The sequence below is a fragment of the Dioscorea cayenensis genome, chromosome 3, assembly GCF_009730915.1.
Source record: "Dioscorea cayenensis subsp. rotundata cultivar TDr96_F1 chromosome 3, TDr96_F1_v2_PseudoChromosome.rev07_lg8_w22 25.fasta, whole genome shotgun sequence".
Lineage (NCBI taxonomy): Eukaryota > Viridiplantae > Streptophyta > Magnoliopsida > Dioscoreales > Dioscoreaceae > Dioscorea > Dioscorea cayenensis.
The window spans coordinates 2,336,517-2,352,206 of record NC_052473.1 but is presented as its reverse complement, the minus strand read 5'-3'; the positions used below and the strand labels follow the sequence as shown (position 1 = coordinate 2,352,206).

The 15,690-nt window shown below is 31.2% G+C and overlaps 1 protein-coding gene across 1 annotated transcript; it reads right to left on the bottom strand.

Moving 5' to 3' along the window:
• Nucleotides 1-10,334: 10,334 nt before the first annotated feature.
• Nucleotides 10,335-14,552, bottom strand: LOC120252817 (glucose-1-phosphate adenylyltransferase small subunit, chloroplastic/amyloplastic). Its single transcript, XM_039260986.1, has 9 exons — nt 14,183-14,552; nt 12,959-13,255; nt 12,462-12,731; nt 12,188-12,367; nt 11,653-11,756; nt 11,407-11,518; nt 10,950-11,048; nt 10,739-10,858; nt 10,335-10,653 (listed from the first exon to the last, which is right to left on the bottom strand). The coding sequence occupies exons 1-9, from the start codon at nt 14,474-14,476 to the stop codon at nt 10,537-10,539; spliced, it is 1,593 nt and encodes a 530-aa protein (XP_039116920.1). The 5' UTR covers nt 14,477-14,552; the 3' UTR covers nt 10,335-10,536.
• Between the last annotated feature and the right edge of the window lie 1,138 nt (nt 14,553-15,690).

The following is a 15,690-nucleotide window of genomic DNA, read 5'->3' as shown; positions in this document are numbered from 1 at the left end:
ATATATAGTGATTGGTGAATATATAATCACAAGCTAATGTTGGACGCATTCTGTTTGAATTGGTAGTTCAACCACACTTCGGCGGTGCTTGTAACTTAGTCAAACATGAATATTTAACGAATGAGACCAATTAATTAAACCAATTGAAAAATGAGACTTTGTTCATTAGTTTAAAGACTATAATGTTTGGAAGATATACACACTAATGACTTGGATCTTTTCAAACCTTTTGCTTGATTAATTAAGTTTCCTTCTTTTGAAATGTATTCTTGAATTGGTAAATGCACATGCATATGAAATATTTTGTTTCAAGAACCACCAAAGTAAACAAAAAGCAAACATGAAGATCACAAGTAACATGGCAACATCATTTTAGTCATAAGTAGAGTTTGATTGAAGACTTTTCATTGCTTCTCCAAAGTCTTAATTAACTCCACAATAACAATAATAATAATGTTTCAATCAACCCTAACCTTAAAAAACTCTTAGATGTGATCTTGAAAATCCAATAAGTTAATGTGAAGATTGATCTAGTTTCAATCTTTTAATTCGATGCCAATGTAGAAACAAAACCTTAAACTACTAAGAATTTAAGTCAAACTTCGACTACCAAAAGCTCCATTGATGCACCGCTATTTATAATTTATGAATATACTTTTCCAAGTCTTCATGTATAATTGATTTGCAGTGTGATAAAATTACCCGCATACCCCTATAAAAATAGGTAATTATTAAGATACCCATTAATCAATAATTTTTATTTGTTTTTTATTTTTTATTTTTTAAAATAAATGAAAAAATGGTAATACCAAGAAACTTAGTTATATCACAAAATTTTAGAAAAAATTAGTTATCTTTCCAAAATTACTCCTAATTTATATTTTTCATATTTTTCTTTCATATTTAATTCCAAGAAGAGAATTGAATAGAAAGTTATAATAAAGAATTTAAAAATAATAAACGCTCGATATTAGTGAAACGACGCATAAAAAGAATACTTAATCAGAACTCGATAAAAAGAACCTGAGAAATCGTAGCTTTAGTATTTCTAACCGTAGAGAACAAAAAAAATTCTTATTAGTATGTGAAATCCCCAATACGTCATCATGTCTGACATCTAATCAAATCTCGATGCTAACACTAATGCGACTATTAATTAATACAAAATGTAAAAAATGAATCATATTAAAAAAATAGGACTTGTATTTATTTCTGAATCTTATTAAAAAATAGAACTTGTATTTATTTTTAATCTCTAACATTTTGTATTAATTAATAGTCTCATTAATGTTAGCATGGAAGATTTGATTAGATTACATTATACAATAGAGATTTCACTCTTAAAAAAATCTTTTAATTTTCAATCAAAATAAACAATTTTTTTTTTTTACAAAATACATAAGCCACATAAGCGTTTTTTATATTAGTTTGTGAAATCCGCAATATGTGACCATGGCCGTCATCTCATCATATCTTCATTGCTAACAATTAATGAGTTTATTAAGTAATACAAAATGTTATAGATTGGAGATAAATACAAATCCTATTATTTTAATAAGATTTATTTTAACTGTTTAATTAATGATATGATTTACATTCCACTGAGATTTCACTCATAAAAAAATCTTTTAATTTTCAACCAAAATAAGTTTTTTTTACAAAGTTGATAAATTATGTTAAGAATGTGCACACATGTCAGATGATGAGTTCCCCCTCGACACACTTGTGTTTTTACACTGTGAGCTGAGGTTTGGATTTACTTTTTTAATGGAATACTAACACATTATGTAAAGAACCCATTGTCAATAGAGCAAGAAGTAACTATAAATACACAAAATTTCTCTAGAATAAATTTTTTATTCAAAAAATTAAAATAAATAATTATATTAAATTTGTTAAATACAAACCAAATATATTATTTAAGTCATATTCAACCCAAAAACTTTAACTTGTGGAATGAACAACTAAGACTTATATATTTAAATTAATTGATGTTAGATTTTTAATTATTCTAATATGCCTCGTGATACATACTAGTTTTTTTAATTAGGCACATTGCAAATAAAAAAAAAAAATCAAATTCTAATACCACACTCATTCCAAAATTTTGAGCAGATAAAAATTAAAAATTATATATTTAAATCGATATTTTCTGAATTAACTGATGTAAAACAGCTAATTACTCTAATAAAATTTTTAAAATATGATGTATGATCAATTGCCCCTTAAAGTAAAATATAAGATTTTTAACACCTAAACCATGTTATTTACTTCATGGTCAACATCAATTAGTTAGTCATTAGTACTCATAAAAAAAAAGATCTAACGGCACATGATATATATATAAAACTATGCTTTCAATGACAAACACTCAAAACTCTCACAATGTGCGCACAAGTGTGTATATATACAAATGACTTGTTTTTTTGACCACCATTAATAATAGCTTGGTAGAGTTTCCTTTGAGTTGCAAAGTGGACCATTTATGCCTTTAATTTCCAAACCAACTTGTTTCTTTCTCACTCTTTTTTGCTATTTATTTATTTATTTTAATGGAACATTCAACTCAATTGACTTCGTGGCATGAAAAAAAAGGACGGTGAGTTGGCTGTAAGATGAGAAAAAGAAAAAGAACTTGGCGTGCCTTCAACATCAATGAAACCTACAAATATATATTATTTAAAGACTTGTGTAAAGTTTTTATATTTTTAGGGTTATTTTTTGGTATGGTACTTTGTAATTTACATGTTTATATACATATATTTATTTATTTATATTGGGTTAATTTAGTGTTCTAAGTGCCCCAAGTTTTTGAGTCTTTGATTGATTTCGTATATAAATAAAAATTTGATCAAAATAAATATTTAAGTTCTTGAGTCAATGTCGATCATCGGCAAATTAAACTCTTGGCTTGAATTTATATTTAAATCAAATTACTTAAGTTTAGTTCTGCGGTTTGCTACATGTTTTATCTTAATAAATATAATTAATTATTAATACATGTATCATGCACTAATATATAAAAGTTTTTGGGAGGATAAGTCTTACATATGAAAATATTATAATTAAGCTCTAATGGCCACTGATAAACATGTGTAGATGAGATTCAACCACATTTTTTTTAATAACATCAAACAAAGAAAAAGAATAATTTGGGACCACATAGCACATGCTTGTTAGATGTTGCCAAATATTGATTTAAATATTAATTAGTTTAGTTATAAATTTATTGTTATTAATTTTTTAAAATATAAAATTAATTTTGGTACGAGTCGAAATAAAGTGAATTTATTAAATCATTTATCGTTGGATCCGACAAATGAGTTGAGTTGTCTAGCAATTTGGACAAATAAATTTAATTTTTTTATTAAAAAATAATGACAAGTTATTGAAAACTTTAAAATAAAATAGAATTTATTCTTTTGGCCCATAAATTATAAGTGCATTGCCGGAGTCATTTATTATTAGACTTAACAAATACATTAAAGAGGCGTATCTAATCACGCTATTAATAAAAAAAATACACTTGCTTAAGCAAGTTAATAATATTAGAAAATTACTTCAACTCGTAATTTTTTTTTTCTTTTCAAATGTTTATTTTCCTAAATGCAACAAGTGCATATACTGCCAAGAGCATTTGCACAGTAATAGTTATACGCCCTCACCCAATCAACATAGGTGTTAGACCATAAGTCTGTACCCATGGCCAGGGGCGGCTTAAGGTAACTGGAAGCCTAAAGCGGAATTTTAGAATAAACTGTCTAATTTATTTAATAAAAAAATAAATTTTATTTAGATTTTATTTTAATAAATACTTTTATTTGTCTTTCTCCATATTATTAAACTCATGATGAAGAGACATATTTAAACTTTGTGAGTAAAACTCGTAAAAGTAAAAATGTAACAATATTATAACTACAAAAATTTTTATTTATGATAAAAAAATTAATATTATATTAATTTTGTAAAAATAAATGCATGAGAAAAACCAAAATAGAGGATCAAAATAGAATTTTGAAAAATTAGTTAGAGAAGATATAAGATTAATTAAGCGTCAAAAATAAAAAATATTTAATATCTTACTGTGTTATTTTAACTTTTAAAAGTTAGCTAAAATTATATAACATTGGTTAAATATTAAATTAAAATATTTTTATATTATGATAATTATTGGGAATCCTTCAAAATTATAAGTTTTAAAATTATTATTAAAAAATCTATCGATGAGGCCTTGGAATTTAAATAATTATTAAAAAATTCTAAAAATAAGGCCTTAATATTAAAATTATTATTAAAAAAATCTAAAGATAAAGCCTTAAAAATCGTTGGGCCTAAAGCAATTGCTTCATTGGCCTTACCCTTGAGCCGATTATGCCCATGGCCATGCGCTTAGCATCACTGCGTTTAGTACATTTTGAACTCGGCATTAAGCGTTCCGTAAATTATGTTTTTTACAATGAGAGCAGTGCCGTTGTATTAAAGGTCCATTGGTCTTTTTAAATGTTTGGCTAAATCCTTCTATTTGTATATTTTTGATAATATAAACCATTAAAAGGCTAAATAAGTCATATGTCCGTTTTTAATTAACTAAAATAATATGTCATGATCAATTTATTAATAAATAATTTTGCCAACGGCCGTTTGGTCTATTGACATCGTGCCTTTTGTATAAGGTGTTCATGACATGCTGAGAAAATATACTTAAACTGCATCTCAAGAGGTATAAAGGTATAAAGGTATAAATGTGTAAATGGTAGTAAATTTACAGAAGACTTGGCCACATTTATGAAAAAAATAAATAAATAATCCTCCCTCAAATTTTAAATAAAAATATTTTAAAAATAAATATGTTTTAGAAAAATAAATTTATATTTTAATTCTTTTCCTAGTTTAATGTTGTTCTAATAAAAGCTTTTATCATCCTCAATTGACTCAATATTTTTTATATGGGAGGTCTATATTTTGTTGAAAATGATTAGTGGAGTAGTAATTGGGAGGATTTTGCATTAAAAAAGTGTTTTAGTGAAATACTTTTGTAATTTAAGTTATTAATTTATTGTTCAGTTTTAGTTCTAGAACTTTACACTTTGTGATTGGGAGGGTAATAATCTTTTAAATTTCAATTAATTTAAGAAAAAAAAACAAAACAAAACAAAAAGTGGCATTCACATCAAGGGGTTTTGATCAGATCAAAGAAATGCAATCCAATTAATGTTAATTTTAGAGCCACAAAATAAATGCCATTAATCATTAATGGTTGTTAGAATGTGCAATCATCTTTTGCCAACTTGAATTAAAAAATAAAAAAAATTAAAAACAACCCATCAATGGTACTAGCATAAAGAACTCCTCAATTAACAATTCCCAAAAGACTTATGAACATTGAATGCAAACAAATTTTAACATAAATGATTATCACAACAACTACTAAATTAATTCTTCTTTTTTTTAAAAATTTTTTCTAAAAATAATTAAACCATGTTTTACACTTATATATCATCAAAATAATAAAAAAAAAAAGCAAATAAATGAAAGGAAGTAAAAGTTTTATTTCATTCATAAGAGAATGTACATTACATAAGATGAGATAAGACCCAAACATAACATCTACTAAGTTAATTTACATGTTTTTATCAACTAAGAGAAAATTCTTACCGGTACATTAAATAAAAAGTGAGTATTTCTCAAATAACTTATCATCAAGACAAATAGGTGCCACAAACTCCATAGCCGGAGATACAACCACCGCAATCACAACCATCTCCGCCGATGAACACCGGGCCGGAGTTTTTCACAGCCTTCGACGCGCGATTAGGGGCATCGACATCGAAGAAGAAAATCACTGTGGAGATTATGAAGAGCCAAATGATGATCATATAGAACATGACATCTCCTTCCTCTGCTCCAAAAAACATTGCCATCGTTTCTCTTGAAGTTGAAGGCATAGATGGCTTTGTGAATGAAGGAAGGTGTGTATTTATAGGCTCTTTTTTCTTTTGACTTGGCAAGTGAAAAACTAGCATCAAGTGGGACCATGAATGAAGATGTAATCTGAAAAAAATTTAATCATGCTCTCATCAATCACTGAACCAAATGAAACTGGTCAAACTTTGCATGCTTCACATGGTCCATCATATATTTATTCACATTACTTTTAAAAATTTTTCACATACACAGTAACACACACACATATGTATACATATTTTTGTAACCTCTGTTTATATATGTTTTGATTTTTTTTTTTCCAACTTAATTTTCACATCAAAGATGAAAAAGATGAAAGTTCCTTTTAAGGAAAGTTATTTCCTATATTAATTTTTTTTTAAAAAAACTTGGTTCATATGTTCACATTAATTTTTTTTTAAAAAAACATAGATAAATTATGAATTCATATTCAAAATCTTTTTGCTTGGGAAGTGGATGAAATACTGTTACGGGCAATGCTCTTAATAAAAAAAATTTAAACTAAATTGGAGGTCCTTTAACTTTTTCAATCCTTATTTATAAATATTTTAAAAATTTTTTATCATTGGTCTCATTTTTAAATTATAATTGTTTTTTCCCAAAAAAAAAAAGTATTTTAAAAAATAAAACCTATACCGGGATCTTAAAGATGTAAGATTTTTTTAGATATTTGTAAAATAATAAACACATCCCGCTAACAGAGAAGAAGACATTTAGAAAAATTTATGCCTAAAAATTTAAATTTTAAATTCATACATAATGAGTATAATTTTTAATGAGATCATTTGAAATTATTAAATAGAATCATATTAGATTGATCCCTTTGTAGTAGTTTTCTAATTAATATAAGATTGATAAACATGTAAAGACTTCGATCGCACTCCATAATTGACTTATTTTAGCTTTATTATTGGACGGTATCTAATTCAAATAAAATTTTAAAGTTAAAAAATCTGATAAAAATCGCAAGGCGGTGAGTTATAAATAAATTTAATTTTCATTCAAAATTTATAATTATTGTTGTGTTGCGTTTGTTAGACTAGTCCAAAATTTATGATATTTAATAATAGATTAAATTCTAAATTTCAATGCATCATTATATTAATTAATATTAAATTATTGTTTTAATGTAATTTCATTGAGACAACAAAAATAAATTTATGATATTTATTATGTTTAATAAAAAAACTAAAGTCTAAATTTGAACTCATCATTAGATTTAATAGCATTGGAATATTGGTTCCATGTAAATATTTTTTATTAAGGCTGCAGAATGAAATTTATGATGAGTCTAAAGTAAAAAAAACAAAAATATCTTTTATCATGTATTATATTTTTTAAAATTTATTTATGATTTGATGATGAATAAATAAATATGTCTTGTTGGAAAATATATTTGAGGAGGTGAATTTAGAGTCAATCAATGTGAACATTTTTACATGTCTAAAAAACTAAAGAAATATGAATACTTAATATAAAATTTTAATTAGAATAAAAGAATTTAATGCTTCTTGGCAAGTTAATATTATATGTTTTCTTAGCGTATAGAAAACTAATATATGATCACACAATCAAACACTAGACTTATGAATAACATAAGAAAAATCACATGGATGTTGATTCTTTTGGCCAAATCAAAGAAGTTTCTTTGTGGTACAACCAAAGATAAGCATAGTCATCAAGAACATGTTTTATGTGGACTTGATAAGATCATCCAAAGACGTGAGATTAGTTTACAAAGACTAGGACTAGCATTAATTTATATATGGTGCCTCAATTCTAGATAAACTCACTGTAACTAGAGATGGGCACGGGCCAGTTAACCGGCCCGGTGGGCCCGATCCGCCGAGTTGCGATTCACCGGCCCACCGACCCGGACCCGGCCCGGCTAGGTATAGATACCGCCGGGCCGGGTTGGCCCATCGGACCCGGCAGGTCCGGGTCACAGGAAGCCGGGCCCGGAACCGGCCCGGCGGATTGGGCCCGACGGGCCGGCCCACTCAATAAAAAAAAAATTAAAAAAATCAGAAAATTTAGAAAAAAAATAAAAAAAATTCAAAAAAGGGTTGGGCCCGGCGGGCCGGGCCGGGTTACAACCGAGATTGACCCGGCCGGCCAACCCGTAACCGGCCCGTCTCTATGACGGGCCGGTTACGGGTTGTTGGCCCGACCCTCCGGGTCAGTGGCCCGGCGGGCTGGTTCCGGGCCGGGCACGGGTCGGGCCGTGTTGCCGGACGGCCCGTACCCACCTCTACTAGTGAGTCTTTGTGAGAGGTGTTGTATCTCTTCTTTCTATGATTGTATGACAGACAGTTTAATTCTTTTTATGATAAGACTTTTATTACCTTATGTGATATTTAATCGGGTTAGTAAATTTTAAATGGCCAATAAGTCACTATTATTAATACACTACTATAATTGTATATCCACCACAACACTTTAACAAGTTTCGTTTCTCCTTTTTCTGCTAAAAAATAATAATAAAAAAATAATACTATCACATGGATTTGACAAAATCTAATATAAATTATATAATTGTCTTTGTAATTATATACTTTCTATTTTTTTAGGACTTAAAATGTTTTTAGGTATAATTAAATCATTATATTTGGTCTCACGGCAATATTTTTAAATATAATTAAATCCTTACAATATTTTTTGACAGAACATTTGGCATTTACATCGTGGACTAAAACGACCAAACTTGATTAAAAATGAGGACTTAACTGCACTTACAAATATTATAAGAACTAAGGGCAGAAAGTACACAATTACAAGACCTGTACGGTAATTAACCCAATATAAAATTATAATTAAATTTGGATATCAACTCTAATGCAACACGGCGCTCCATTTTTTTTTTCTTTAAAATAAAGTGGAGAACCCACTACCCAGTCTACCCCTCAAGTGCTTTAGAAAGGAGTTGAAATTTCATTCTTTAATTTAAAACAAATAATAATAAACCAGATTTATTAAAATTAGAAGTTCACAAACCTTATAACATTCTCTTTCTCTCTCTCTCTCTCCCTCTCTCTCTCTCTCTCTCTTATATGAAAACTAATACAAGACATTTGCAACAACTTCATATATATATATACATCATTCATTGATCGATATATATACAAGTATGTATGTCATCTGCATATTAATTTTTCAAACATGAAATTCACCTCAAATAATTCACATAAATATATATATCATTGACAGCATGCATGGAGAGGAAAAACTAATTAAGTAGAACAAACAAGCAAAGCAAAGAAATTAAGATTACATGATGAAGATGAAGATGCATGATGATCAAGCACCACAGCCACCACCACAAGCGCCACCACAAACGCCACCACAACCGGCACCGTGTCCGGCGCCGGCAGTCCCATAGTAATCAACATCACCATCACTTCCCTTCCCAGCCCTATCATGATCCTTCCCACAAATGAACACAACCATGACTACAATGGATACAGATACAAGAACCATGCACAAAGCCATGAACATAGTCCCACTCTTGTTTGATCTACTGATTTCATCAATAACAAAGCTTCCCATTTTAGCATTACTTTTTCTTCTTCAATATTCATTACACTCATTCTTATAGTAAATAAGTAATTTGGCTCTTCTTGAAATGAAGAGCTCTTCTGTCATTGAAAAAGGTTGAATATTTGGAGGGTGAAGATGATGAATGAAGATGGTGGTGCATGATCAACTTATTTCATTGTTTTTTTTTTTCCGTGGAAGACTCTCATTGGATGTTTCATGTTTGTGGTGGCCACATTGGACTCTTAATTTCTTGTTGAGTGCTCACTAAACTGTGGATTCCATTATTCACTTCATGCAGTAACTTTTACCAAATCCCAAAGAAACTTTAACTAAATGATTAATGCTCCACTTGATCATAGAGGCATGGGCAAAAGAGGTAATAAGAGGAAAAAAATAAAAAAAAAACTCTATGAGTACAAGTAAGAACTTGTCGGTTCAACGGGTCCGGTCGAACCTTAAAAACTATGTAGGTTGAGACCTGCTATTAAACCGTGTGACCCAGACGATTCAATAAAATTATATATTATATATATAGGCAGAAGATAATCTAGGTAAGTCCCTAGATTACTGTTTTCTAGAAGTGTTGAATTTAAAACCGTCCTATCATTATCCAACGGTTATTTGTTTATATAAGTCCTATACACCTTTTACTGTTTATGATACTAGACAACATTGTAAAACACGTTTGCAGTACTGTTTATGATAATCAAAACCGGCGAATTACCATCCGGTGGCTACTGTAGATGCAACTAGATTTTAAATCTAGAGACGTCCCTAGATTAGGGGTATATATTCTGACTAGTTCTTAAATAAATTATAGTCTAATAAGTAAATTGACGGAAATTTAACATCCTTACAAAATTAAAAAAAGGAAGGCAATGTAGAGTGCTTTATACATCAAACTATATAGTCATGCACTGCAAGAAGATAATTACATGATTTCTTAGGACTATGAGGAAAGAAATAACATAATATTGATGGTAGGAATAATTGCTTCGAAATTATCAAAGGGAGGTAGCTTTGTACTTTTGATTTTTAGATGACGGTTCCACTGGGGATCAAAGCATCTTTGATTATAGTCACAATTCCACTCTTGATGAAGTACCCATCTGTTTCTCTTGCAGCCTCTTGCACATCATCTCTGTTGATTATCTGCAGAAAAAAAATTACGAGTGATTTCAAGATCATTTGATTTCAAGATGATAAGTAACTAGGGAGTTTTGTGTCGGGTCAGTACCTTGACATTGTCTCCGATACGAGCGTTCTTGTCGATTATTGATCGTTTGATGTGAGAATCTTTTCCGATACCAATTGGCACACTACCTCTTGCAGCTAGTGATCTCTTATCGGTTTCAGTCTTTTGGGTGGTAAAAATCACAAAATTCTTGTTAGGATTGGCTGAGCATGTTTCTTTTACTGCTAAAATCATGTGAAGAATAAAAAATAACCTCATAATAATCGGCTCCCATCAGTAGTGTATCCTCGATGATGGCACCCTCAGATATACAAGACCTAAGCCCGATTACAGAATGATGGATCTTACAGTTCTGCAACAGAAAAGGAAAATGAAAGTTCACTTGTATAACTGAAGCAGAAAGAATGACAATGCAAGCATAAGAGAACAATCCTGTAAAACAATCAGCTCAATTACATCACGCTTGACTATTTCACTAAAATTTGGATAATTTCGAGGGAATTCAACCATAGATTTCTTCTACAAGCAATCTCATTGGACAAAGGCTTCATCTAAATAAGCTGCGGTAGTGCAGTAGCTTACTAGCTTATATAGTTTTCCCTAAAAATTCTATTATGTGGTTAAATCCAAGCATCTTATGACCCTTGCTAGATAATATGATAAACTATGCCTCGAGTGTTGTAAAATATGGCCAAAGACAAGTGCCTTACCTTAATCACACATCCCTCACCAATAACACTGTCTGTAACATCAGCATCAAGCATCTTTGAAGGTGGCAAATAGCGAGGCTGAGTGTAAATTGGGGCAGAACGATCATAAAAGCTGCACATAAAAGTTCAGTTATAGTCAACCAACATTGAGGTTTGAAATAGGAAATGTGGCTATCGTGTCATAATTACTGACTAGAAGAAAAACCCCCATGCTTTCAGAGTTTCAGGGTCCAATGAAATACATACCTGAAATCTGGCACTGGCTTCTTAGTTATGCCCAGATTTGCATTATAGAATGCCTCAATGGTACCAATATCTTCCCAATACCCATCATACAAGTAGGCTTGTACCTGCAGCTCAATTATTCAAATTATGAGCCATCCCAAGAACACAAAACAATTGGTATCATAATTAGTTCTCAGTGATAAATTCATACTATGAACATCAAATAAATGTTTACATGCAAAGGGGATTATGGACTCCTATGAACATAAAAGCAGAACTAAGTCCTAACTCTTAAGCCTCAAAATCTATAATGCTTAAAGAATAGGAGAAATAATTTGAAAGATAAGGTATTTCAAATGAATATTGCAATGTCATCCAGGGAGAGTGCTTTGTCTTATAATGCAACTTCTGTTTACAGCACTCCTTTGTTTGGTGTTTTCTTGTTTCAGCGTAAAATCCTACTTGATAAGTTTATCATTCCTTTTCTCTATATAACATTGGGTTTGATGTCAAAGTATAGGGATTTCTTTTCAGTAATGTTAAATGTTAAACATACCCTCATTCCAATATTAGTTGCACCAGGAATAACTTCACTTCCAAAGTCATTAGCTCCAGGAAACTTTTCACGAAGTAGCTCCATCATAGCGTTTTTGCTAACCACATAAATGCCCATACTTGCTATGAAAGGCATTTCTTTTGCTCTTTCATCATCAAGCCCTAGAATGGTGGTGTCCACCTGCAACAATTATTAATATGAACCAATAAGAATTCAAGCTTCATTTGAACTGGTTCAGACTTGAACTCAATGAAGTTAATTAGCAATGTTGAACCTTCATAGTTTTGAGCAGGTCCCCTTTTGGTTTCTCTGCAAATTCAATTATACGGCCTTCGTCATCAATCTTCATCAGGCCAAAAGCAGTCGCACGCTTTTCATCCATTGGAAGAGCAGCAACAGTTATATCTGCATTGGTCTCCCTGTGTGCTTGGATAAACCTCTCATAATCCATTCGGTACAGATGATCCCCGGCAAGCACCAAAAACTCCAACACATTGTGCTCTTCAAAAAGCCATAAATATTGTCTCACAGCATCAGCTGTACCCTGCAAATCCAGCAGGTGATTTTGTTTAGCTGCAAATGTTAGACAATCAATGTAAAGTAAAGTTGTTTATCACATGTGGTATGTCTGTTTCTCATTGCGAGAAATTATAGACAGCTAACAGCAATTAGACATTCATTAGAAATAATCTGTTCTGAGCTGCTTGTCGAAGTTCTTCAAAATTTGGGAAAACTTTAAACCAGATGAAAATAAGAGGTAATTTGTTTAACCTGAAACCAGTTTGGATTCTCTGGGCTCTGCTGAGCTGCCAGAACTTCTACAAATCCTTCATTCTTATACCCTCCCATGTTACTCCCATAAGCTCGTGAAAGATGACGATTGAGTGATGCAGAATTGAACTGTGTCAGGACATATATTTTTGAAATGTTGCTATTCAAGCAGTTGCTAACAGGAATATCAATCAGCCTGTAATTGGCTCCCAATGGAACTGCTGGTTTTGCTCGTTTCTTTGTCAGTGGGTACAACCTGGTCCCGGCACCACCTCCCAATATAATTCCCAGAACACTCTACACCCAACAAAAAGACAGTGAATATTCATACAAAACTTCAAAAACAAGAAGAAATCTCATAATAATATATATAATAACCAGTGATCAAAATTTAAGCTAAAAATCTAAATTTCAAACAGCACGACCAAGTACCAACAACCTCAATGTCAACTATGCAAGAGAAAACCATTTATTTGAATGATCCTTCTCTTCCAGTGCACAACCAATACTTATTGATACTACATCATCAATAAGTATTACAAAACCTAATTATTTAAGAAAATAACAAGAAATCAACTGAATCAGAAGTCAAGGAAATAAAAACAGGACATATGAAAGACTGAATCTCACAGAGAGGCCAATCAGAATATAGATTTAATTGCTAAAGGAAAAAGCTTCCTGGTCATTATAATATATCATTTACCTCAAACTAACTAGATTCCAGTGTTAATCAACTACACAGATTCACTGAACAAATGACCCTATCAACCAAAATTGGAAGGAGATTAGAACACTAAACAAAGTAAGCACACATTGGCACTATAAAACACTAACCTTTGATACAAGGATAGAATCATCCAATATAGCAATTTGAATAAATATGATCTCTTTATTCAATACTAAAGAATCAAGCAATTAAAAAAAAAAAGCGCAAAGATTTCAACAAGACCCCACCGAAGACAACAAACCAAAAGAGAAAGGAAAAACACCGACTAAATTTCATCCTAAAATAACCATAGAATAAAAAAAAAACCTAATTTTCATCCAACATCTCGTCAATCCCCAAAATCCCAACTTCTATACAAAGATCTAATTGCGGCATTCCCTTCAAGTCCATCCATTTCCAAATAAAAAAAAGCATTCAAATAAACATTCATCAAAATAAACAAAAAAAAAAATAGATAAACAAAAATTGAAAAACAGAACAAGGTTGGGTGAGCTCACTCTGCTAGCATCGGGATCAAGGCAAGTCTGCGAGTTCTTCGAATCAGAAACCGCCTTCGGAGACACCACCAGCGGGGTTCTCTCCTGAACCACAGTTTTCTGAGGGCGAGGAACAACGGCGGCGATAGGTTTATCACCGGCGAAACAAGAAGAAGAAGAAGAGGAGAGGCTAGAAGCCGATGATCGGAAGAGCAAGGTCTGAGCTTTGGAGCTCCGATTGGGAGAAGAGGAGGATTGGAGTAGAGTTTTGGAGGTGGAGAACCTGGAAACGCCGATGGAGGAGGCCATCGCCATTGCCAGCGAGAGATCGATCTCCGGGTGATGAGTCTGTGGAGCAGAGCTTCTCCACCGCCATCTCACAACCAGAGTTTGAGTTTTCTTATACTTTCTATTTTGCCACTACTCTTCCCTCAAATTACAAAAATGCCATCTCAGTTGGGAATAGGGACCCAATGGGAAACGTGTTTCATTAAAATAATCATGTTTTTATTTACTTAAAAATAGCGGAATTATTTAAAATAAAATAAAATATTTATTTTTGTTCATAAAATTGAAATGTATTCATTGCCAAGGCACTCATAGTTTAATAACATCCACTCACTTATACCCGAGAAGAGTCTTAATTTTGACTCTTCACTGATGCAGGATGAGAACAACGTGGTAGATCATATGTAATGATTAATTTGGATAGCTCAATGTCCATATAATTTATTCGTCCCTTCATAAATATATATATTCATTGATTTGAGTGGAAAAATTAAAGTATAAGAATACTTATATCTTAAAAGATCAGTTTGATAATTAATAAAAAAATATTATTTAACCATCACTTAATTTTTTAATGAGATTTACAGTGGGGTTATAAATTTAAAATATGTATTTTTAGGTATATACATATAAAAGAACTTGTATATGGTATACTTAAAATTATAATTTTTATAGAGATAAGTTTTTGGTAATTTTTTTTTAAATATGCGTAGTTTCCATATATATATATATATATATATACTGATTAATTCAATTAAAATAATTTTTTTTTGAAATTTCATTTAATTATAAAATGCATTCATATCCAATTGTCGTTTCCCTGCCCCCAAAAGATCAATAGCATCATTCCTGTTATTAATTGGAAATTTAGGGGCATTTACGTAATCCAAACAGGTACCTTCCCTCCTCCCGAAGCGCTTGTGATAACAAAACCACGTGATAATCTCATGATTGGATCGATGCCAACCGTACACGTGTCCGATAAGCGAAGATCTGGTTCACAGTTTAAGATTACGTAGCGGATCTCAGGGGAAAAAATCACGTGATTTCGCATGTGTGATGAACGGTGGTGGATGGTTGACATGTGTGAGGGACGGATACGGTGAGAGCGTGATCTCGGTGATGTGGTCACGTGGGAATGGACCAGGCTAAGTTAGTAAAGAACGTTGGGAATCACGTGACGACAAAATAGAGAAGAAAAAAAATATATGATGAGATTGTTAAGAGTTTGATAATAATTT

What these genes read in the sequence shown, in the direction of transcription:
- LOC120252817 (XM_039260986.1), bottom strand. Translation starts at nt 14,476, where the DNA reads ATGGCGATGGCCTCCTCCATCGGCGTTTCCAGGTTCTCCACCTCCAAA. An exon ending in GTGAGGGATGTGTGATTAAG is followed by an intron (nt 11,049 to 11,406) that starts GTAAGGCACTTG and finishes TTTCTGTTGCAG; the next exon opens with AACTGTAAGATCCATCATTC. An exon ending in TGGGAGCCGATTATTATGAG is followed by an intron (nt 10,859 to 10,949) that starts GTTATTTTTTAT and finishes ACCACCCAAAAG; the next exon opens with ACTGAAACCGATAAGAGATC.